The 25,039-nt window shown below is 51.6% G+C and overlaps 1 protein-coding gene across 1 annotated transcript in view; it reads left to right on the forward strand.

The window, feature by feature from the left end:
* Positions 1–308: 308 nt before the first annotated feature.
* heatr1 (HEAT repeat containing 1) overlaps positions 309–25,039 on the forward strand; it is a gene marked incomplete at its 5' end in the record, with an annotated part of 30,313 nt that continues 5,582 nt past the window's right edge. The window contains 39 exons of the mRNA XM_079237969.1: positions 309–450; positions 516–732; positions 1,506–1,647; positions 1,726–1,827; positions 2,190–2,330; positions 2,811–3,022; positions 3,132–3,265; positions 3,344–3,431; positions 3,522–3,623; positions 3,712–3,823; positions 4,046–4,153; positions 6,172–6,264; positions 7,014–7,102; positions 7,231–7,430; positions 7,874–7,995; positions 8,108–8,296; positions 8,424–8,586; positions 8,846–8,994; positions 9,097–9,289; positions 9,381–9,553; positions 9,647–9,784; positions 11,248–11,490; positions 11,810–11,941; positions 12,020–12,123; positions 12,209–12,367; positions 12,949–13,067; positions 13,149–13,270; positions 13,360–13,488; positions 14,004–14,219; positions 14,532–14,661; positions 14,766–14,941; positions 15,089–15,132; positions 19,918–20,041; positions 20,127–20,267; positions 20,356–20,654; positions 20,760–20,910; positions 21,323–21,493; positions 21,791–21,925; positions 23,777–23,881. Of these exons, the coding sequence (XP_079094095.1) occupies positions 309–450; positions 516–732; positions 1,506–1,647; positions 1,726–1,827; positions 2,190–2,330; positions 2,811–3,022; positions 3,132–3,265; positions 3,344–3,431; positions 3,522–3,623; positions 3,712–3,823; positions 4,046–4,153; positions 6,172–6,264; positions 7,014–7,102; positions 7,231–7,430; positions 7,874–7,995; positions 8,108–8,296; positions 8,424–8,586; positions 8,846–8,994; positions 9,097–9,289; positions 9,381–9,553; positions 9,647–9,784; positions 11,248–11,490; positions 11,810–11,941; positions 12,020–12,123; positions 12,209–12,367; positions 12,949–13,067; positions 13,149–13,270; positions 13,360–13,488; positions 14,004–14,219; positions 14,532–14,661; positions 14,766–14,941; positions 15,089–15,132; positions 19,918–20,041; positions 20,127–20,267; positions 20,356–20,654; positions 20,760–20,910; positions 21,323–21,493; positions 21,791–21,925; positions 23,777–23,881 (5,709 nt within the window). The remainder of the gene's footprint in view (positions 451–515; positions 733–1,505; positions 1,648–1,725; positions 1,828–2,189; positions 2,331–2,810; positions 3,023–3,131; positions 3,266–3,343; positions 3,432–3,521; positions 3,624–3,711; positions 3,824–4,045; positions 4,154–6,171; positions 6,265–7,013; positions 7,103–7,230; positions 7,431–7,873; positions 7,996–8,107; positions 8,297–8,423; positions 8,587–8,845; positions 8,995–9,096; positions 9,290–9,380; positions 9,554–9,646; positions 9,785–11,247; positions 11,491–11,809; positions 11,942–12,019; positions 12,124–12,208; positions 12,368–12,948; positions 13,068–13,148; positions 13,271–13,359; positions 13,489–14,003; positions 14,220–14,531; positions 14,662–14,765; positions 14,942–15,088; positions 15,133–19,917; positions 20,042–20,126; positions 20,268–20,355; positions 20,655–20,759; positions 20,911–21,322; positions 21,494–21,790; positions 21,926–23,776; positions 23,882–25,039) is intronic.

The raw sequence follows: 25,039 nt of genomic DNA on the forward strand, positions 1-25,039 counted from the left end.
CATTGTTTACATCCACAGACATGACATTGTTTACATCCACAGGCATGACATTGTTTACATCCACAGACATGACATTGTTTACATGTTTACATCCACAGACATGACATTGTTTACATGTTTACATCCACAGACATGACATTGTTTACATGTTTACATCCACAGGCATGACATTGTTTACATCCACAGGCATGACATTGTTTACATCCACAGACATGACATTGTTTACATGTTTACATCCACAGACATGACATTGTTTACATGTTTACATCCACAGACATGACATTGTTTACATGTTTACATCCACAGGCATGACGTCGTTGGCTCACCAGCTGAAGCGGCTCGCGCTGCCTCAGAGCGACCCGGACCTGCTGACCCGCGGCGAGGTCGCCTCGCTGCTCTTCGACCCCAGAGATGCCGCCTCCATGGACCGGAGCACCTTCTACGCCCTCGGTGAGTCCCGGTCCGGCATCACCGTGGTAACCGGCATCACCGTGGTAACACTCTACCCCCCACAGGCTGCACGGGGCTGGAGGAGCTTCTGGGCATCGAACCCGCCTTCCTGGAGTTCCAGGACACGCTGTTCAGCCGGGCCTCGCTGACCCTAGAGCGCAGCGTCCAGACCAGGGAGGTCAACGACAAGCTGGACGCCGGCATCGCGCTCTTCCTCGCCCGCCTCTCGCCCTACTTCCTCCTCAAGCCGGCGCACAAGTGCATCGAGTGGCTGGTCCACCGGTACGTAGCTTCTGGTTCTGTTGTTAAAGGTCTGGTCCACCGGTACGTAGCTTCTGGGTCTGGTTAAAAAAAGACGTTTATTTAATAAAAGAATCCACATGTCTTTATTATTCTTGAATGTAAACACATGCTCTTTCTCAACACAAGAAGTTGTAAAATCAATGATGAAATATTTGATCACATATTAGATCATGTGATCTTGGTCATGTGATCTTGCGTCCTATGATCTTGCGTTGTATGATCTCATGTCATGTGATCTTGTGTCATGTGATCTCGCGTCATGTGATCTTGCGTCCTGTGATCTTGCGTTGTATGATCTCATGTCGTATGATCTCATGTCATGTGATCTTGTGTCATGTGATCTTGTGTCCTGTGATCTCGCATCCTGTGATCTCGCGTCTTGTGTCATGTGATCTTGTGTCCTGTGATCTCGCGTCATGTGATCTCGCGTCATGTGATCTCACGTCATGTGATCTTGTGTCCTGTGATCTCGCGTCATGTGATCTTGCGTCCTATGATCTTGCGTTGTATGATCTCATGTCGTATGATCTCATGTCATGTGATCTTGTGTCATGTGATCTTGTGTCATGTGATCTTGTGTCCTGTGATCTCGCGTCCTGTGATCTCGCGTCCTGTGATCTCGCGTCTTGTGTCATGTGATCTCGTGTCATGTGATCTTGTGTCCTGTGATCTCGCGTCATGTGATCTCGCGTCATGTGATCTTGTGTCATGTGATCTCGCGTCATGTGATCTCGTCCTCTGCTTGGCTGCAGCTTCCACGTTCACCTCTACAACGCCGAGGCTCTGCTGCGCTGCTCGCTGCCGTACCACGACACCAACGTGTTCGTCAGAGTGCTGCAGCTGCTGAAGATCAGAGACGCCACCAACCGCTGGAACTGGCTGCTCGGCCCGCAGGTGCGACCCTCGTAGATATGTTCTTATATACACGTGTGTATATGTACACGCGTGTATAACGCTGTCCTGCGTCCACAGAAAGCCGGCGTGTCGCTCTCCAGAGGCGCTCTGGTCGCTCACTGCTACTCAGACCTGAGCTTCATGGACTTCATCTGCTCGCTGGTCACCGGCGCCGTCCAGGTGAGTCAGTGAGACACTTCTGCTTCAGGGGAAATACCTGCTGCAGGTAGAAGACCTGCCTTCCAGATAGTACTTCAGTGAAAGTACAGAAATACATTTAAAATTAACTAAATATTTATATTCATTCACTTCCTCCTTCTCGTCACCACCTCCTCTTCCTCCACCTCCTCTTCCTCCACCTCTTCTTCCTCCTCCTCTTCTTCCTCCTCGTCACCACCTCCTCTTGCTCCTCCTCTTCTTCCTCCTCCTCCTCTTCTTCCTCCTCGTCACCACCTCCTCTTGCTCCTCCTCTTCTTCCTCCTTCTCGTCACCTCCTTCTCTTCCTTCACCTCTTCTTCATCCTCCTCTTCCTCCTCCTCCAGGCGTATTCTGGTCACTCTGGAAGTTGCGCCCAGCTCAGAGTGATCTTCTCCTTCTACGCCTCCACCATCGTCTCTGCTCTGGACGCCGTGGACAAAGTGTCCGACGCCATCATCTCCAAACTGCTGCCGTTTGTTCAGAAGGTAACGTAGCGTAAGGTAGCATAGCGCAAGGTAATGTACGGTAACATAGCGTAAGGTAGCATAGCGCAAGGTAATGTACGGTAACATAGCGTAAGGTAGCATAGCGCAAGGTAATGTACGGTAACATAGCGTAAGGTAGCATAGCGCAAGGTAATGTACGGTAACATAGCGTAAGGTAGCATAGCGTAAGGTAGCATAGCGTAAGGTAGCATAGCGTAAGGTAGCATAGCTTGTGGTAACGTACGGTAACATAGCGAACGGTAACATAGCGTAAGGTAGCACAGCTTGTGGTAATGTAAGGTAGCATAGCGTAAGGTAGCATAGCGTAAGGTAACGTAGCGCAAGGTAACGTGCGTACGGTAGCATACGTAACGTAGTGCAGCATAAGGTAGCGTAGCGTGAAAGCGTTTCACGCCTGAGTTTTACTAAAGGAGTTATTAGGAGTTCTGGTCTCAGGCTCGGTGGTCTTGCTCTCTTCAGGGTCTGAAGTCGTCTCTGACGGACTACAGAGCCGCCACCCTGATGGTGGTGTGCCAGCTGGCGGTGAAGGTGGTGATGGAGGCGAGTCTGGTCGACTCCCTCGCCGCGCACGTCGCCAAGTCTCTGCTCAGGGAACCCGCGCTGGCCCAGGAGGGTCTGGGCTGCCTGGTGGTGCTGCTGCAGAACCAGAAGGAGGGCTCCGCCGGGCCCAGGTAAGACCGGGGGATCAACGTGGGGGGCGTGGCCTCCTTCAGGGGGCGTGGCTGCCTCCGTGAGGGCGTGGCCTCGGCTGACGGCTCATCTTCTGCTCTCGTCCCTCAGGGCGGCCGTGTCTCTGGGCTCCATGCCGGCGCTCGCCTCCACGCTGCAGGCCATGGCGGCGGCTCACGACGTCGCTCCTCTGCTGCGCTACCTGCTGCCTCACCTGATCCACGCCGCCTTCACCTGCCGCTCAGGTGAGAGCCGCGAGGCACCGGGAGCTCTTCAGGTGAGGAAGAACCCACCTGAGTCTCACCTGCCGTCTTCTGTCCCAGGGGAGACGCAGGAGGACCGGCTCGCCGTGCTGGAGGCCGTCCTGAAGGCCGTCCCTCTGACCGGAGGCCTGGACCGGACGGTGGCTCGGTAAACGCTCTTCCTCCTCTCCCTCCTCTTCCTCACACACGTCTGAGCCTCGTCTTCGTCGTGGTCTTCATCACAGTGCTTGTGTTGCAGGTTGATTTTGGGCGAGTACCTGAGTCAGACCGAACTCTCTGCTGACGACTCGTCGGCACTCGACCGCCGCCTCCTCCCTATGGTCCGACTATTGGAGTCCAGGTGAGCGTAAAGGAGAGCTCCGCCCCTTTTGTTACCTGGCGCGCTTGCTCCCTGAGCGTTGACTTGAAGGCTGCGTTGTCCCCACCAGGTGCTGCGCCGCTCTGGACGCCGTGCTCGGCGGTCACGTGACCGACGGCGGCGAGCAGAAGCGCCGCTACCACCAGTTCCTCTGCCTGTCAGTGAGCAGCGGGAAACACCAGGTACGCACTTCCTGTGAACAGGTGCACACTTCCTGTGAACAGGTGCACACTTCCTGTGAACAGGTGCACACTTCCTGTGAACAGGTGCACACTTCCTGTGAACAGGTGCACACTTCCTGTGAACAGGTGCACACTTCCTGTGAACAGGTGCACACTTCCTGTGAACAGGTACGTGAGGTGTGTACCTGCAGGCGTTGTGATCGAATCCCTCCTGGTTTGCAGATGCTGGGCGACTCGGACACGTCGCTGCTCCTCAGCCTGAAACACCCGCAGCCTTCAGTCAGGGTGTCGGCGCTGGAGCACCTGGTGGGCGTCATCGGCTCGCCTCAGGTAGGCACACATACACCCTGCAGGTACACATACACACTGCAGGTACACATACACACTGCAGGTACACATACACACTGCAGGTACACATACACACTGCAGGTACACATACACACTGCAGGTACACATACACACTGCAGGTACACATACACACGGCAGGTATAAATACACACTGCAGGTATACATACACACTGCAGGTATACATATACACTGCAGGTACACATACACACTGCAGGTACACATATACACTGCAGGTATAGCGTGAATGGTGGTCTTGCCAGGGAAAGAGGAGGGTAGGAGAGTAGGAAAGGCAAGACCTCACCTAACTCGGTGGCACTCCGTCGGCTAATTCTCCTAGTGATCCCGGAGGAAATGATAATCCTCATCCGATATTGGCATAACGCCTTCGGTCTTTTATCTCACCCCGTGCTATATCGTTAGGTTTTTGTGTTATTTTCGAATTAAGTTATAGGTTTTGTCGAGGGTGTTTTACAGCTTGCGCTCTAGGTCCCCTGCGGTAGGCTGTAACTCCTCCCAACCCTTATCAAGTAGTACGTATATCGTCTATACCTTCTCTCTACCTATTTTGACACCATCTCATCATTATGACAAACACTGCAAAAGTCTTCACCCAAAGATACTTACCTTAAGTCTCTTTGGTAGATCAGTCGTCACCTCTGTATCTCACGGTGATGGACAGGGAAAGAGGGTTTAAATTGTTTTAAAGAACCAGAACCTTTGGTTTGGTTTCAGTCCCTTCCAAAGGGTAAGGCTGAGTTTTTATTCAAAGTTCATCTTACATACAAAAAAATTAAATTCAATCAAACAGTTTAAAAGTCACAAGTAACTAAGAGAAGGGGTTAAGTTTTTTAGAGCTGGTGAGTGAACACCTCTTCTCTCTTCTCTACTCCTGCACAGAATTGCCAGGCACCCCCCTCCTGATAGCAGAAGTTTCTTCCAGACTCTAAAGCTGGAGACCTGTCCAACCCCAAAGGGCTGGGACAGGTCCAATCTGATTTTTCTCCTTTTCTAGTAAAGATGCATATTAAGTAACTAAGAGGAAGGGTTAAGTTTAGAGCTGGTGGATAAACACCTCTTCTCTCTTCTCTACTCCTGCACAGAATTGTCAGGCACCCCCCAAAAAACATGCATTCCTACCCCCTCTTTTATACACCAGAGTACATAAGTCTTCCTGTCACCAGAGTTGGACAGAGGAGGTTTCACTACCTTATTTGGTAATACTGCCAATGCATGCTCTTAACAAAGGAGAGAACATTTAACACATCTCATTCAAAAAGAGTATATAACATAGCAACTTATAGCGTCCTATGAATTTTATGTGGTCTAATCACAAACTATAATGAAAATAAAAACCAAACAGTATATTTATATATTCAATGGTTATATAGAAAAAGAAAATGATTATATGGTTATAATAGTTAGACCTTTTTACTTTCATATTTTTCCTCGGACACTCAACACAGGTATACGTACACACTGCAGGTACACATACACACTGCAGGTATACATACACACTGCAGGTACACATACACACTGCAGGTATACATACACACTGCAGGTACACATACACACTGCAGGTATACATACACACTGCAGGTACACATACACACTGCAGGTATACATACACACTGCAGGTACACATACACACTGCAGGTACACATACACACTGCAGGTACACATACACACGGCAGGTATAAATACACACTGCAGGTACACATACACACTGCAGGTATACATACACACTGCAGGTACACATACACACTGCAGGTACACATATACACTGCAGGTACACATACACACGGCAGGTATAAATACACACTGCAGGTATACATACACACTGCAGGTATACATACACACTGCAGGTACACATACACACTGCAGGTATACATACACACTGCAGGTATACATACACACTGCAGGTATACATACACACTGCAGGTATACATACACACTGCAGGTATACATACACACTGCAGGTATAATCCTGTGTTTCTCCTCAGACTTTAGACAAAGTCTTCCTGAAAGACGTCGTCATGGAGCGACTGGAGGACGACGTGCCGGAGGTCGTGTCGGCTGCTCTCAACGTTCTGGAGGTCAGTGTGGGGGACAGGTGTGATGGTGTGATAGTGGACAGGTGTGGTGTGATGGTATGATAGGGGACAGGTGTGATGGTGTGATGGGGGACAGGTGTGATGGTGTGATGGGGGACAGGTGTGATGGTGTGAGGGTGTGATAGTGGACAGGTGTGGTGTGATGGTATGATAGTGGACAGGTGTGATAGTGGACAGGTGTGATAGTGGACAGGTGTGATAGTGGACAGGTGTGATGGTGTGATAGTGGACAGGTGTGATGGTGGACTGGTGTGATAGTGGACAGGTGTGATGGTGTGATAGTGGACAGGTGTGATATAGGACAGGTGTGATATAGGACAGGTGTGATAGTGGACAGGTGTGATAGTGGACAGGTGTGATAGTGGACAGGTGTGATATAGGACAGGTGTGATATAGGACAGGTGTGATAGTGGACAGGTGTGATAGTGGACAGGTGTGATATAGGACAGGTGTGATATAGGACAGGTGTGATATAGGACAGGTGTGATAGTGGACAGGTGTGATATAGGACAGGTGTGATAGTGGACAGGTGTGATAGTGGACAGGTGTGATATAGGACAGGTGTGATATAGGACAGGTGTGATAGTAGACAGGTGTGATAGTGGACAGGTGTGATGGTGTGATAGTGGACAGGTGTGATGGGGACAGGTGTGACGGTGAAGCTGAAGGCGGCAGCAGCGCCCCCTTCATGCCAGACCCCACAGTGTTCCTGACAGACCGCTGTTCTTCAGGTGCTGTGTGACGTGTTGGACCCCGAGGACGTCGTGTCCTCTCTGCTGGCGCTGCTGCACAGAGCCGACCTGTCGGAGGCCGAGAGCTGGTCAGTGAACTACACATATATGTGTGTGTGTGTGTGTGTGTGTGTATATATCAGTTAATGCTGACTGTCCTGTAAATGATGCCTTCGAGCGTCTCCAGTAACTCTCAGCTCTGCGTCGTCTCCCGCAGGCTGCCGGTGCTGACGGAGGCGGTGCGTTTGCTGTCCGATCCCCGGCTGGGAAAAGGGGACTCCGAGCTGCTGCAGAAGGCGGGCTGGCGGCTGCTGCCCTTCCTGGTCGTCTCCTCGTCCTCCGGGCTCCGCCTGGCCTCCTGCGTCGCCCGCTGCTCCGTCATCCGTCGGCACCCGCTCACCCTGAACTGGGCTCAAGGTGACGCACCGCGCCGGCCTCAAACGCCTCGCAGGGAGGCGGGATCATTTACCTCATGAACCAGCAGGGGTGGGGAGGGGGAATCGATTCAGCATAGTATCGCGATACATATATTGTATCCATACACAGAAGCCAAGTGTCGATCTTTTATTATATAAATTATACACTTTTTGGTTCAAAATCAGTTGCTTTTTAAGTCCACTAGATGGTGCTGTGTTATTTTCTGGTGAGGTCAGCAGAGGTCCCGGATCAGCGTGATCGGTAGGAAAAACAATATTTGATGAAGAAATCAAAGAATCAAGCTGGAAATGAGGCTTTGCAAACTGTAGAGCAGGTGGAGGTGTGATCATCATCATCATAGAGCAGGATCATGTCTCGATGGGTTCTAGCTCCTCGTGGTTCTGTGTTCTGGACTCGTTGAACACGTCTCCTCTTCCTCACAGAGCTGGACGAGGTGATGAAGAGGAGCAGCGACCCCGACTTCCTCGTTCTGGTCAACGAGCGCCTCGTCTCCACGCTGACGCGGAACCTGACGGGCATGAAGCCCTTCCCCCGCCGGGACGCCGTGAGTGAACACTCCTACTATTATTAGTATTATTACTACGACTATTGTTGTTATTATTGTTGTTGTTATCATCTGCGTGGTGGTGTGAGGAGTCTGACCGTGTCCCCCTCAGATGGAGCAGCTGGCTCTGTTGGTGGAGCGGGGCTGCGACCCCAGAGCCTCCTTCCCGGTGCTGACCCGGACGCTGCTGCTGGGCCTGGGCGGGCTGAGCGAGACCCAGCACCTGTTGACGGCCCAGCGGGTCTACGCGCTGCTGGAGGCGCCGCTGATGGGCGCCGTCGGGGACGCCGACGCCACGCAGGTGAGACGCGACCCGAGAACCCTCTGGAGAGAACACGCGACGACACAGACGGAGTTTAGAGCCTCAACCGTGTGGTTTAGTATCGTGTGAAACAATATGAAGTCCTGGTTATTGTGTGTTTCAACAGGAAGATGGCCGCCGTGGCCCCGCCCCCTCCTCTGGAGCCCCTCCCCCCTACAGGTGTGGGCAGCAGCCAGGTGAGCGGCCGGACGGAGACTTCAGCCTCGTCCTGGTCGCTCTGCTCAGAGACTTCATCTCCTCTCTCAGGTGTCACGACCCCTCCTTCAAAGGTAAGCCAGTTCACCTGAGGAGACTCGCCATGTTGTGTGTTCACGTCTCTCCCAGGTGAGTTCACCTGAGGAGACTCGTCATGTTGTGTGTTCACGTCTCTCCCAGGTGAGTTCACCTGAGGAGACTCGTCATGTTGTGTGTTCACGTCTCTCCCAGGTGAGTTCACCTGAGGAGACTCGCCATGTTGTGTGTTCACGTCTCTCCCAGGTGAGTTCACCTGAGGAGACTCGTCATGTTGTGTGTTCACGTCTCTCCCAGGTGACGTGTGGTGGAACCCGGAGAAGCTGGACACCAACACCTGTTGTTACCTGGGTCTCACTTGCCGTCTCTTCAGCGTCGTCATCAGCGGCGCCGGCGAGGGTCCGTTAGCCGGTGACTTCAGAGACTTAATGAAGCTGCTCATCCAGGTATGAGGTCATAGCCGAATAGCTTAGCTTAGCGTAAAGTCTTCATACTGTATGAAGACTTTACGCTAAGCTAGTCGGTAAACGCTGACCCGCCCCTTTAAGGTTCACCTGGGCGAGCCGGCGACGCTCTTCCGCTTCCTGTGCGTGCTGTGGGGCTACGGCAGTAACCACGGCGACCAGCTGGACGTGAAAGTGGGCGTCGTCTTGCAGACCCGGGCGCTGCACGTGGGCGGAGCTCTGCTGAGCGGCCAGCCAACCGCCACGCTGGATCAGCTGGCCGTCGCCGAGTCACCCGGTGAGTCACTCGCTGAGTCACTCGCTGATTATAAAGGCCCTGCCGGGGGTTAGCAACATGCTAAGATGCTAACATGCTAACTCTCGCTCAGTGGTCCCGTCCTTGCTCTGCTGTCTCACCTCTCCGGTGCGGGAGGTCCGGCGGGCGGCGCTCGGCGCTCTGCGCAGCCTATCAGCGGCCGGCGCGTCTCCCTTCCGGCCAATCACAGAGCGGCTCCTGAAGACCTCGGAGGAGATCATCGCCGACCCGTCGTACCTGAGCCAGGTGAGTCACCGACGTGTATGTCAGGTAATGTCTTCATACAGAACACACGTCACTGTTCCCCCCGTAACTCTTGGTCATGAATGATGGCTGCAGGCTCTCGGCGCGCTGCAGGACGAGTCTCTTAAAGCGACGGCATCTCTCCAGCAGCTGCTGCAGAGCGCCGGGGCTCCAGGCTGCCCGTCATACAGCGCATGCAGCCTGCTGCGCGCGCTGAGCCACGTCAACGGACAGGTGAGGGCCGGAGCACGCACCTGCACACATCTACACCTGCACACATCTACACCTGCACACATCTACACCTGCACACATCTACACCTGCTGCACACATCTACACCTGCTGCACACATCTACACCTGCTGCACACATCTACACCTGCTGCACACATCTACACCTGCACACATCTACACCTGCACACATCTACACCTGCACACATCTACACCTGCACACATCTACACCTGCACACATCTACACCTGCACACATGTACACCTGCACACATGTACACCTGCACACATGTACACCTGCACACATCTACACCTGCTGCACACATCTACACCTGCACACATCTACACCTGCACACATCTACACCTGCTGCACACATCTACACCTGCTGCACACATGTACACCTGCACACATCTACACCTGCTGCACACATCTACACCTGCACACATCTACACCTGCACACATCTACACCTGCACACATCTACACCTGCACACATGTACACCTGCACACATGTACGCCTGCTGCACACATCTACACCTGCTGCACACATCTACACCTGCACACATCTACACCTGCACACATCTACACCTGCACACATGTACACCTGCACACATCTACACCTGCTGCACACATCTACACCTGCTGCACACATCTACACCTGCACACATCTACACCTGCTGCACACATCTACACCTGCTGCACACATCTACACCTGCACACATCTACACCTGCTGCACACATCTACACCTGCTGCACACATCTACACCTGCTGCACACATGTACACCTGCACACATCTACACCTGCTGCACACATCTACACCTGCTGCACACATGTACACCTGCACACATGTACACCTGCACACATGTACACCTGCACACATGTACACCTGCACACATCTACACCTGCTGCACACATCTACACCTGCTGCACACATCTACACCTGCACACATGTACACCTGCACACATGTACACCTGCACACATGTACACCTGCACACATCTACACCTGCTGCACACATCTACACCTGCTGCACACATCTACACCTGCACACATGTACACCTGCACACATCTACACCTGCACACATGTACACCTGCACACATGTACACCTGCACACATCTACACATGTACACCTGTATACATCTACACCTGCACACATGTACACCTGCACACATGTACACCTGCACACATCTACACCTGCACACATCTACACATGTACACCTGTATACATCTACACCTGCACACATGTACACCTGCACACCTGCACACATCTACACATGTACACCTGTATACATCTACACCTGCACACATGTACACCTGCACACCTGCACACATCTACACATGTACACCTGTATACTTCTACACCTGCACACATGTACACCTGCACACATCTACACCTGCACACATCTACACATGTACACCTGTATACCTGCACCTCCTCACTGACCCGGTCCCCCCATCTGTCCTCCTCTCAGGACGTCCTGTCTGAGCTGCTTCCGGTTCTGGACCGCCTCCTGGAGCAGAGCCGGCCCGACACCCCCAGCCTGCTGCGGTCCGAAGCCCAGCTGATGCACCTGGTCCTGCGCAAGTTCAACGAGGCGTCGGCGCCCCTGCTGGCCGAGGACCAGAACTGCCTGGACCTGTTCGTCAGAGCTCTGAAGAACTCGACCCAGCCGCACGCCGACATCCCCAGCTGCCAGGTCATCGCCCTGGAGCAGGTCAGGACTCCTCCAGCCGGGCTGAACCAGGGTTAGACTAGGGACTAAACCAGGGCTGAACCAGGATTAGACTAGGGACTAAACCAGGGCTGAACCAGGGTTAGACTAGGGACTAAACCAGGGCTGAACCAGGGTTAGACTAGGGACTAAACCAGGGTTATATATAGGAATTAAAACAAGTATTATATCAGGGTGAAAACTACGTTATGTTTAAAACCAGGACTAAGAGACATACAACCTGGATTAGAACCCAGATTATAACCTGGATTAGAACCCGGATTAGAACCCAGGTGTAATCCCGGATGGCTTCTCTCCTCAGATGACGAGGCCGTTCTTCTCGGCTCTGGGAGACGAGGCGGTGCAGCAGAAGCTGCTGGCGGCCATGTTGGACGTGCTGGTGGAGAGCCGGAGTCCTCTGGTGACCGACACCGTTCGCAGCGTCTTTAAAGGGGTGAGCGGTCTGTCTGCCTGTCTGTCTGTCTGTCTCTCTACCTGTCTGTCTGTAGCTGACCTGGCTCCTCTCTCTCAGATGGCGGTGGACGGCCAGCTGTTGGCCAATGAGCTCGCTCCACCTGAGAAACCCAAAGTCAGCGTGACGGTGCAGCAGAGCCGCCGGAGCCGCATGAGTCAGAGGTACATGTAGTACTTTTACTGTACTACACCTCAGAGGTACATGTACACGTTGTACACATTATAAACCTGCCGTGTACCCGATCAGGAAGCCCGTGGAGGCCGGCGATAGCGGCCCAGCAGGGGGCGCTGAAGGGGGCGCTGTGTTGTGGCAGCGCGTCACGCTGATCCTGGAGCTGCTGCAGCACAAGAAGAAGCTGAAGAGGGCCCAAACGTTGGTGCCGGTTCTGTTCGCTCTGCTCGCCAGGTAACTTCTGCCCTGAGGTCAGGAAGTAATATGTGGTACAGCATAATATATGTATCCAGTACGTCCAAAACTGTGTAGTATGAGTACAAGTATTTGTTTTGTAATAACAAATGTTTTATTTTAAGGGACTGATTTAGTTTTTTGTAAGTTATTTGCACTCTGAATAGCAGATGTTGTGACTCAGGTGATGCTAGCAGCTAGCATCTAGAAGCTAACAGCTAGAAGCTAGAAGCTAACTGCTAGAAGCTAACTGCTAGAAGCTAACTGCTAGAAGCTAACTGCTAGGAGCTAACTTTGGTGTCGGGGTAGCAGCAACTTACAAACAAAAAATAAATATATAAAAACAACAGGGATAAAAGAGATATATATATATATATATATATATATATATATATATATATATATATATATATATCTATCTATCTATCTATATATATCTCTTTTATCCCTGTTGTTTTTATATATTTATTTTTTGTTTGTTTGTGATTAATCAATCAGTCAACAGAAGATCTAGAAGCTAACTGCTAGAAGCTAACTGCTAGCAGCTAGAAGCTAACGGCTGCCCTGTGTCGTGTCCCCAGGAGTCTGGAGCCGTGTCCCGGTGACCACACCAACATGGAGTACACCAAGCAGCTGCTGCTCAGCTGTCTGCTCAACGTGTGCCACCGCCTGCGGCCTGAAGGCGGCGCCGTGGGCCCCGGTGAGTCGGCGGAACCGACGCAGCGCGAGCGTTCCTCTGCAGGAGCTCCACTAACCGAGCCTCTTTCCCGGTCCTCTGCAGACGCTCTGGAGGAGGACAAGTTCAGCGTGGAGCTCGTGGTCCAGTGCATCAGAGCGTCCGACATGCCGCAGACGCACCACCAGGCGCTGCTGCTGCTCGGAGCCGCCGCCGCCATCTTCCCCGTGAGTCTGGAGGTTCAAACAACAGCAGAACGCTGTGACGTTCTAACAGAACCTCGTGGTAATCTAACAGAACCTGTCTCACCCTCCAGGAGAAGGTGCTGCACAACATCATGCCCATCTTCACCTTCATGGGAGCCAACATCCTGCGGCTGGACGACGCCTACAGCTTCAGGGTCATCGACCAGACGGTGCAGATGGTAATTCCTGCTCTGATCCAGGTGAGAGAGACAGGTGGGGACAGGGAGACAGGGGAGAGAGACAGGTGGGGACAGGGAGACAGGTGACTATCAGCAGGAGACAGGTGACTATCAGCAGGAGACAGGTGACTATCAGCAGGAGACAGGTGACTATCAGCAGGAGACAGGTGACTATCAGCAGGAGACAGGTGACTATCAGCTGGAGACAGGTGACTATCAGCTGGAGACAGGTGACTATCAGCAGGAGACAGGTGACTATCAGCTGGAGACAGGTGACTATCAGCAGGAGACAGGTGACTATCAGCAGGAGACAGGTGACTATCAGCTGGAGACAGGTGACTACCAGCTGGAGACAGTTAGACAGGTGACTATCAGCAGGAGACAGGTGACTATCAGCTGGAGACAGTTAGACAGGTGACTATCAGCAGGAGACAGGTGACTATCAGCAGGAGACAGGATTCATCACCTTTTCCTCCTTTCTTTTTCTTCTTCTCTCACCCCTCTTCCTCCCTCCTCCTCCTCTTCCTCTTCCTCAGGCCCACCAGCTCTCCTCCTCTTCCTCTCACGTGTCCACGGTTGTCACTCGGATCCTTCACGTGTTCGCTGACGCTCTTCCTCACGTGCCGGCTCACCGTCGTCTTCCTCTGTTGAGTCAGCTGGTGAGCACGCTGGGCCCCGTCCGCGTCCTCTGGGTCCTAATGCTCCTCCAGTTCAAGCTGCACGCCACGCAGACCAGCACCACCAGCGAGAAGGCAAGTGCAGCAGCGATGCATTGTGGGAGTCGTAGTGTACATTGCAGCCCTTAAAATGTGTTTATAAAGGGTTTTAACATGTTTTATAAAGGGTTTTTTAACGTGTTTATAAAGGGTTTTTTAACGTGTTTATAAAGGTTTTTTTTAATGTGTTTATAAAGGGTTTAAACGAGTTTTAAGGAGTTTTAACGTGTTTATAAAGGGTTTTTTAACGTGTTTATAAAGGGTTTAAACGAGTTTTAAGGAGTTTTAACGTGTTTATAGAGGGTTTTAACGAGTTTAAACCAGCAGTGACTGAAGGTGTGTTTGCAGGACGCCGCTCTGGAGAGAGACGTGGACTTCTGGGTTTCTCTGTGCTGTGAGTTCAAGGTGAGCGAGCAGCTCTCCTCCCTCATCAGCATCCTCCTCTTCCTCCTGCAGCTGCCCGACGACAAGGACGACGGTGAGGCTCCTCCCTTTTACTACGTTAATACATTTCATTCCCTTCGTCTCACATTGATGACGTTGCTCTTTAACTACGGTCTCCTTCATTTCTCCGCTCAGCAGCTCCGGTGAAGCGCCGGCCGAAACCCAAGAAGAAGAGCGAGGAAGAGGAGGAGAAGGAGGTGGAGGAGCTGATCTTCAGCGTGGAGGCTCACAGCAGCAAAGAGCTGCGACACTTCAAGTTCCTCTCCGTGTCCTTCATGGCGCAGCTGCTCGGCTCGGCCGGCTTCATCGGGAAGGTGGGCGTTCACAACGGGTTTAGAACGAGTTTTAACAAGTTTGAAGGTGGTCTAACGTGTTTTAAAAGGTTTTTAAAGTGTTTGTAAGTGTTGTTAAAGTGGTTGTAGAGTGTTGTAAACGAGGGCCGTGTGCTGCTCTGGGTTCAGGTGGCGAGTGGAGGCGACGCTGTGGACGAGTCTCTGCAGCAGAGGTGAGTTCCTCCTCCGGTCTGTAATCTCTGTGACGGAGTCACGGGGGAGTTGTCTGACTCTCCTTCTCCTGAAGGAGTCAGTCCTAACTATAGACCTGAACCAGTCCTAACTATAGACCTGAACCAGACATAACTATAGACCTGAACCAGACCTAACTATAGACCTGAACCAGACCTAACTATAGACCTGAACCAGTCTTAACTATAGACCTGAACCAGACATAACTATAGACCTGAACCAGACCTAACTATAGACCTGAACCAGTAACTATAGACCTGAACCAGTAACTATAGACCTGAACCAGTCCTAACTATAGACCTGAACCAGTCCTAACTATAGACCTGAACCAGTCCTAACTATAGACCTGAACCAGACATAACTATAGACCTGAACCAGACCTAACTATAGACCTGAACCAGTAACTATAGACCTGAACCAGACATAACTATAGACCTGAACCAGTAACTATAGACCTGAACCAGACATAACTATAGACCTGAACCAGTAACTATAGACCTGAACCAGACATAACTATAGACCTGAACCAGTCCTAACTATAGACCTGAACCAGTCCTAACTATAGACCTGAACCAGACATAACTATAGACCTGAACCAGACCTAACTATAAACCTGAACCAGTCCTAACTATAGACCTGAACCAGTCCTAACTATAGACCTGAACCAGTCCTAACTATAGACCTGTACCAGTCCTAACTATAGACCTGTACCAGTCCTAACTATAGACCTGAACCAGTCCTAACTATAAACCTGAACCAGTCCTAACTATAGACCTGAACCAGTCCTAACTATAAACCTGAACCAGTCCTAACTATAGACCTGTACCAGTCCTAACTATAAACCTGAACCAGTCCTAACTATAGACCTGAACCAGTCCTAACTATAAACCTGAACCAGTCCTAACTATAGACCTGAACCAGTCCTAACTATAAACCTGAACCAGTCCTAACTATAGACCTGAACCAGTCCTAACTATAAACCTGAACCAGACATAACTATAGACCTGAACCAGTCCTAACTATAGACCTGAACCAGTCCTAACTATAAACCTGAACCAGTCCTAACTATAGACCTGAACCAGTCCTAACTATAGACCTGAACCAGTCCTAACTATAGACCTGAACCAGTCCTAACTATAGACCTGTACCAGTCCTAACTATAAACCTGAACCAGTCCTAACTATAAACCTGAACCAGTCCTAACTATAGACCTGAACCAGTCCTAACTATAGACCTGAACCAGTCCTAACTATAAACCTGAACCAGTCCTAACTATAGACCTGAACCAGTCCTAACTATAGACCTGTACCAGTCCTAACTATAAACCTGAACCAGTCCTAACTATAAACCTGAACCAGTCCTAACTATAGCCCTGAACCAGTCCTAACTATAGACCTGAACCAGTCCTAACTATAGACCTGAACCAGTCCTAACTATAAACCTGAACCAGTCCTAACTATAGACCTGAACCAGTCCTAACTATAGACCTGAACCAGTCCTAACTATAGACCTGAACCAGTAACTATAGACCTGAACCAGTCCTAACTATAGACCTGAACCAGTCCTAACTATAGACCTGAACCAGTCCTAACTATAGACCTGAACCAGTAACTATAGACCTGAACCAGTCCTAACTATAAACCTGAACCAGTCCTAACTATAGACCTGAACCAGTCCTAACTATAGACCTGAACCAGTCCTAACTATAGACCTGAACCAGTCCTAACTATAGACCTGAACCAGACATAACTATAGACCTGAACCAGACCTAACTATAAACCTGAACCAGTCCTAACTATAGACCTGAACCAGTCCTAACTATAGACCTGAACCAGTCCTAACTATAGACCTGTACCAGTCCTAACTATAGACCTGAACCAGTCCTAACTATAGACCTGAACCAGTCCTAACTATAAACCTGAACCAGTCCTAACTATAGACCTGAACCAGTCCTAACTATAAACCTGAACCAGTCCTAACTATAGACCTGTACCAGTCCTAACTATAAACCTGAACCAGTCCTAACTATAGACCTGAACCAGTCCTAACTATAAACCTGAACCAGTCCTAACTATAGACCTGAACCAGTCCTAACTATAAACCTGAACCAGTCCTAACTATAGACCTGAACCAGTCCTAACTATAAACCTGAACCAGACATAACTATAGACCTGAACCAGTCCTAACTATAGACCTGAACCAGTCCTAACTATAGACCTGAACCAGTCCTAACTATAGACCTGAACCAGTCCTAACTATAGACCTGAACCAGTCCTAACTATAAACCTGAACCAGTCCTAACTATAAACCTGAACCAGTCCTAACTATAGACCTGAACCAGTCCTAACTATAGACCTGAACCAGTCCTAACTATAAACCTGAACCAGTCCTAACTATAGACCTGAACCAGTCCTAACTATAGACCTGAACCAGTCCTAACTATAGACCTGTACCAGTCCTAACTATAAACCTGAACCAGTCCTAACTATAAACCTGAACCAGTCCTAACTATAGCCCTGAACCAGTCCTAACTATAGACCTGAACCAGTCCTAACTATAGACCTGAACCAGTCCTAACTATAAACCTGAACCAGTCCTAACTATAGACCTGAACCAGTCCTAACTATAGACCTGAACCAGTCCTAACTATAGACCTGAACCAGTCCTAACTATAGACCTGAACCAGTCCTAACTATAGACCTGAACCAGTAACTATAGACCTGAACCAGTCCTAACTATAAACCTGAACCAGTCCTAACTATAGACCTGAACCAGTCCTAACTATAGACCTGAACCAGTCCTAACTATAGACCTGAACCAGACATAACTATAGACCTGAACCAGTCCTAACTATAGACCTGAACCAGTCCTAACTATAGACCTGAACCAGTCCTAACTATAGACCTGAACCAGTCCTAACTATAGACCTGAACCAGTCCTAACTATAGACCTGAACCAGTCCTAACTATAGACCTGAACCAGTAACTATAGACCTGAACCAGACCTAACTATAGGCCTGAACCAGACATAACTATAGACCTGAACCAGTCCTAACTATAGACCTGAACCAGTCCTAACTATAGACCTGAACCAGTCCTAACTATAGACCTGAACCAGTCCTAACTATAGACCTGTACCAGTCCTAACTATAGACCTGAACCAGTCCTAACTATAGACCTGAACCAGTCCTAACTATAGACCTGAACCAGTCCTAACTATAGACCTGAACCAGTCCTAACTATAGACCTGAACCAGTCCTAACTATAGACCTGAACCAGTCCTAACTATAGACCTGAACCAGTCCTAACTATAGACCTGAACCAGTCCTAACTATAGACCTGAACCAGTCCTAACTATAGACCTGAACCAGTCCTAACTATAGACCTGAACCAGTCCTAACTATAGACCTGAACCAGTCCTAACTATAGACCTGAACCAGTCCTAAATATAGACCTGTACCAGTCCTAAATATAAACCTGAACCAGTCCTAACTATAAACCTGAACCAGTCCTAACTATAGACCTGAACCAGTCCTAACTATAGACCTGAACCAGTAACTATAGACCTGAACCAGTAACTATAGACCTGAACCAGTCCTAACTATAGACCTGAACCAGTCCTAACTATAGACCTGAACCAGTCCTAACTATAGACCTGAACCAGTCCTAACTATAGACCTGAACCAGTCCTAACTATAGGCCTGAACCAGTCCTAACTATAGGCCTGAACCAGTCCTAACTATAGGCCTGAACCAGTCCTAACTATAGACCTGAACCAGTCCTAACTATAGACCTGAACCAGTCCTAACTATAGACCTGAACCAGTCCTAACTATAGGCCTGAACCAGTCCTAACTATAGACCTGAACCAGTCCTAACTATAGACCTGAACCAGTCCTAACTATAGACCTGAACCAGTCCTAACTATAGACCTGAACCAGTCCTAACTATAGACCTGAACCAGTCCTAACTATAGGCCTGAACCAGTCCTAACTATAGACCTGAACCAGTCCTAACTATAGGCCTGAACCAGTCCTAACTATAGGCCTGAACCAGTCCTAACTATAGACCTGAACCAGTCCTAACTATAGACCTGAACCAGTCCTAACTATAAACCTGAACCAGTCCTAACTATAGACCTGAACCAGTAACTATAGACCTGAACCAGTCCTAACTATAAACCTGAACCAGTCCTAACTATAGACCTGAACCAGTAACTATAGACCTGAACCAGTCCTAACTATAAACCTGAACCAGTCCTAACTATAGACCTGAACCAGTAACTATAGACCTGAACCAGTCCTAACTATAGACCTGAACCAGTCCTAACTATAGACCTGAACCAGTCCTAACTATAGGCCTGAACCAGTCCTAACTATAGACCTGAACCAGTCCTAACTATAGACCTGAACCAGTCCTAACTATAGACCTGAACCAGTCCTAACTATAGACCTGAACCAGTCCTAACTATAGACCTGAACCAGTCCTAACTATAGGCCTGAACCAGTCCTAACTATAGGCCTGAACCAGTCCTAACTATAGCCCTGAACCAGTCCTAACTATAAACCTGAACCAGTCCTATCTATAACGTTCGACAGAAGAGGAGCCCGATAACTGAAAGCTCTAGCTTTCTAGTAATATGGTACTATGAACTCTATCGGGGTAAAATGGTATATAAGAACCGAGACAAGTCCTTTATCAGCACTAAGGTCTAACAAGACCAGAACCGATCAGGGTGTTTCAGGCTGAACGTTGTCGTGTGTTTCAGGCTCCTGGAGGAGATCCTGCGCTACATCCACGCCGTCGCTCGCCGCGTGGAGGACGACGCCCAGAAGCCCACCGCCAAGTTCTGGAGGGTTCTGCTCAATAAGGCCTACGAGGTTCTGGACAAGGTCAGCTCAGCACAGACGTGTTCTGCTACGCTGGTGTGGAACCACAGTGTGTTTGTGTGGTCACAGCTGTTGTTGTTGTGACCAGGTGAACGCCTTGCTGCCCACCGATACCTTCATCACGGTGATGAGGGGGCTGATGGGTAACGAGCTGCCGTCCGTCAGGAGGAAGGCCATGGAGCTGCTCAACAACAAGCTGCAGCACCGGACTCAGTGGGACGAGCAGCAGGTATATATATATATATATATAACTTTATTACAAGGTTTTAATAACATCATAATAACAATTATCACATTATTTCGTCATTCCGCCTCAGGTCACGGTGCTCTTGCAGCTGACTGGCGACCTCCTGAGCATTGTGGGTAAGAGCAGTTGCAAGGAGCCGGACCGGGAGGCGGAGCACGCCATCAACCGGCAGACGGCGCTCTACAGCCTCAAGCTGCTCTGCCGCAGCTTCGGCTCCGCCCACCAGGAGGCGTTCCTCCCCGTCCTGCAGCGCGCTGTGGACATCGTGACGGCGCCGGAGGAGGAGAAGAACGTGACGGGCAGCGCTCTGCTCTGCATCGCCGAGGTGGTCGGCACGCTGAAAGCCCTCGCCATCCCACAATTACCCAGGTAACCCGTCTGCAGGCTGAGGCCGCTCCCACTTACCCAGGTAGACGGGTCACCCTAGTTTTATTATGTATAATATATATAATGATATGATCATATCTGCTGCAGGTTGATGCCGGCGGTGCTCAGCGCACTGACGGACAGGAAGGAGCTGCTGACCAATGAGATCTACCTGCTGAGCGCCGTCACCGCCCTGCAGCGCGTCACCGAGACGCTGCCTCACTTCATCAGCCCGTACCTGCAGGACACCACCTCTCAGGTACGCCTCACCTGGGCCTCGCCTCACCTGAGCCTCACCTGAGCCTCATCTCACCTGAGCCTCGCCTCATCTGAGCCTCATCTGGGCCTCGCCTCACCTGAGCCTCACCTGGGCCTCACCTAGGCCTCATCTCACCTGGGCCTCACCTGGGCCTCATCTCACCTGGGCCTCACCTGGGCCTCATCTCACCTGGGCCTCACCTGGGCCTCACCTGGGCCTCGCCTCACCTGAGCCTCACCTAGGCCTCATCTCACCTGGGCCTCATCTCACCTGAGCCTCACCTGAGGCTCACCTGAGGCTCACCTGGGCCTCACCTTAGCCTCATCTCACCTGGGCCTCACCTGAGCCTCATCTGGCCACGCCCACACAGGAAATGACCTCGCTGACCCCTCACTCCCCGTCTCCCTCGCAGGTGTGTCGACTGACTCGGTTGGTGGAGTCTTCCTCGTCCTCTTCCTCGGCCGCCGCTCAGCTGTCCGCGCGCCTGGCGTCCCTCAGGAGCTCCCTCGCCACGCGGCTGCCCCCCAGGGTCCTACTGCCCACCGTCAGCAGGTGCTACGGCAGCATGGTGGTCGACAGGAAGGTAGGAACCGTTTCACTCAAACTACGTCTCCCAGAGTGCATTTCTCTCTCAAACGTCACTGAAGACAAAGATTAAATTAAAATTAAACTTTTGGATCGCGCATTTGTTTTGATTGGCTCCTCCCCCAAAGCAGCAGAGGCTCATGGGTATTGTAGTGTTTTGAGTCGTCCACCAAACTCAAGAGGAAAAAAAGGTTTCTGATTTTCAGAACCTTTTCTTTGGTCAGAGCATGAAGCTCCTTCCACTATGGAGGACGTATTGATCGCTGATCAGCTGATCGGTTGTGTTTCCCTGCAGCGCCAGCTGGGGGCGCTGATGAGCATCCTGAAGGAACACATCGGTCACATGGAGAAAGACCAGCTCAGCTCCCACCAATCAGAGCTCACCTCCTTCTTCCTCTCCGCCCTGGACTTCAGAGCCCAACACTGCCAGGTGAGTCTGATGTGTGACTTCCTGTCTCTCTGACTTCCTGTCTCCCTCACTTCCTGTCTCTCTGTCTCCCTGTCTCCCTCACTTCCTGTCTCTCTGACTTCCTGTCTCCCTCACTTCCTGTCTCTCTGTCTCCCTGTCTCCCTCACTTCCTGTCTCCATCACTCCCTGTCTCCCTGACTCCCTCACTTCCTGTCTCCCTCACTCCCTGTCTCCCTCACTTCCTGTCTCTGTCTCCCTCACTGCCTGACTCCTGTCTTCCTCACTTCCTCACTTCTGTCTCACTCACTTCATGTCTCTCTGACTTCCTATCTCTCTGACTTCCTATCTCTCTGACTTCCTGTCTCCCTCACTCCCTGTCTCCCTCACTCCCTGTCTCCCTCACTCCCTGTCTCCCTCACTCCCTGTCTCTCTGACTTCCTATCTCTCTGACTTCCTGTCTCCCTCACTTCCTGTCTCTGTCTCTCTGTCTCCCTCACTTCCTGTCTCTCTGTCTCCCTCACTCCCTGTCTCCCTCACTCCCTCACTTTCTGTCTCCCTGACTCCCTGTCTCCCTCACTTCCTGTCTCTCTGTCTCACTCACTTCCTGTCTCCCTTACTTCCTGTCTCCCTTACTTCCTGTCTCACTCACTTCCTGTCTCCCTTACTTCCTGTCTCCCTTACTTCCTGTCTCCCTCACTCCCTGACTTCCTGTCTCTCTGACTTCTTGTCTCCCTCACTTCCTGTCTCCCTCACTTCCTGTCTCTCTGTCTCCCTGTCTCCCTCACTTCCTGTCTCCCTCACTTCCTGTCTCCCTCACTCCCTGTCTCCCTGACTCCCTCACTTTCTGTCTCCCTCACTTTCTGTCTCCCTCACTTCCTGTCTCCCTGACTCACTGTCTCCCTCACTTCCTGTCTCTGTCTCCCTCTCTGCCTGACTCCCTGTCTTCCTCACTTCCTGTCTCACTCACTCCCTCACTTCCTGTCTCCCTCACTCCCTGTCTCCCTCACTTCCTGTCTCTCTCTCACTCACTCTCTCACTTCCTGTCTCCCTCACTCCCTGTCTCCCTCACTCCGTCTCCCTCACTTCCTGTCTCTCTGTCTCACTCACTCCCTCACTTCCTGTCTCCCTCACTTCCTGTCTCCATCACTCCCTGTCTCCCTCACTCCCTCACGTTCTGTCTCCCTCACTTTCTGTCTCCCTGTCTCCCTCACTTCCTGTCTCTGTCTCACTCACTCCCTATCTCTCTGACTTCCTGTCTACCTCACTTCCTATCTCTCTGACTTCCTGTCTACCTCACTTCCTGTCTCTCTGTCTCCCTCACTTCCTGTCTCCATCACTCCCTGTCTCCCTGACTCCCTCACTTCCTGTCTCCCTCACTCCCTGTCTCCCTCACTTCCTGTCTCTGTCTCCCTCACTGCCTGACTCCTGTCTCCCTCACTCCCTCACTTTCTGTCTCCCTGACTCCCTGTCTCCCTCACTTCCTGTCTCTCTGTCTCACTCACTCCCTCACTTTCTGTCTCCCTTACTTCCTGTCTCCCTTACTTCCTGTCTCCCTTACTTCCTGTCTCCCTCACTCCCTGTCTCCCTGACTTCCTGTCTCTCTGACTTCCTATCTCTCTGACTTCCTGTCTCCCTCACTTCCTGTCTCCCTCACTTCCTGCCTCTCTGTCTCCCTGTCTCCCTCACTTCCTGTCTCCCTCACTTCCTGTCTCCCTGACTCCCTCACTTTCTGTCTCCCTCACTTCCTGCCTCTCTGTCTCACTCACTCCCTGTCTCCCTCACTCCCTGTCTCCCTCACTCCCTGTCTCCCTCACTTCCTGTCTCTGTCTCCCTCACTGCCTGACTCCTGTCTCCCTCACTTCCTGTCTCCAGGGTGACCTGCAGAAGACATCGGAGGTCGAGGGTCGTGTGATCGACTGTCTGCTCTCGATGGTGATGAAGCTGTCGGAGGTCACGTTCAGGCCGCTGTTCTTCAAGGTAGCGTAGAGGAGTGAGCGTGTGCATGAGGAGTGAGCGTGAGGAGTGAGCGTGTGAGGGAGTGAGCGTGTGCGTGTGAGGGAGTGAGCGTGTGCGTGTGAGGGAGTGAGCGTGTGCGTGTGAGGGAGTGTGCGTGAGGAGTGAGCGTGTGCGTGTGAGGGAGTGTGCATGAGGAGTGAGCGTGTGCGTGAGGAGTGAGCGTGTGCGTGAGGAGTGAGCGTGTGCGTGTGGAGTGAGCGTGTGCGTGTGGAGTGAGCGTGTGCGTGAGGAGTGAGCGTGTGCGTGAGGAGTGTGCGTGTGGAGTGAGCGTGTGCGTGAGGAGTGAGCGTGTGCGTGAGGAGTGAGCGTGTGCGTGAGGAGTGAGCGTGTGCGTGTGAGGGAGTGAGCGTGTGCGTGAGGAGTGAGCGTGTGCGTGAGGAGTGTGCGTGTGGAGTGAGCGTGTGCGTGAGGAGTGAGCGTGTGCGTGAGGAGTGAGCGTGTGCGTGAGGAGTGAGCGTGTGCGTGAGGAGTGAGCGTGTGCGTGAGGAGTGAGCGTGTGCGTGAGAGGGAGTGAGCGTGTGCGTGTGAGGGAGTGAGCGTGTGCGTGTGAGGGAGTGTGCGTGAGGAGTGAGCGTGTGCGTGTGAGGGAGTGAGCGTGTGCGTGAGGAGTGAGCGTGTGCGTGTGAGGGAGTGAGCGTGTGCGTGTGAGGGAGTGTGCGTGAGGAGTGAGCGTCTGCGTGTGAGGGAGTGTGCGTGAGGAGTGAGCGTGTGCGTGTGAGGGAGTGAGCGTGTGCGTGAGGAGTGAGCGTGTGCGTGAGGAGTGAGCGTGTGCGTGAGGAGTGAGCGTGTGCGTCTGGAGTGAGCGTGTGCGTGTGAGGGAGTGAGCGTGTGCGTGTGAGGGAGTGAGCGTGTGCGTGAGGAGTGAGCGTGTGCGTGAGGAGTGAGCGTGTGCGTGTGAGGGAGTGAGCGTGTGCGTGTGAGGGAGTGTGCGTGAGGAGTGAGCGTGTGCGTGTGAGGGAGTGAGCGTGTGCGTGAGGAGTGAGCGTGTGCGTGTGAGGGAGTGAGCGTGTGCGTGTGAGGGAGTGTGCGTGAGGAGTGAGCGTGTGCGTGTGAGGGAGTGTGCGTGAGGAGTGAGCGTGTGCGTGAGGAGTGAGCGTGTGCGTGTGAGGGAGTGAGCGT

This window comes from Taurulus bubalis, assembly GCF_910589615.1.
Source record: "Taurulus bubalis genome assembly, chromosome: 2".
Taxonomy (NCBI): domain Eukaryota; kingdom Metazoa; phylum Chordata; class Actinopteri; order Perciformes; family Cottidae; genus Taurulus; species Taurulus bubalis.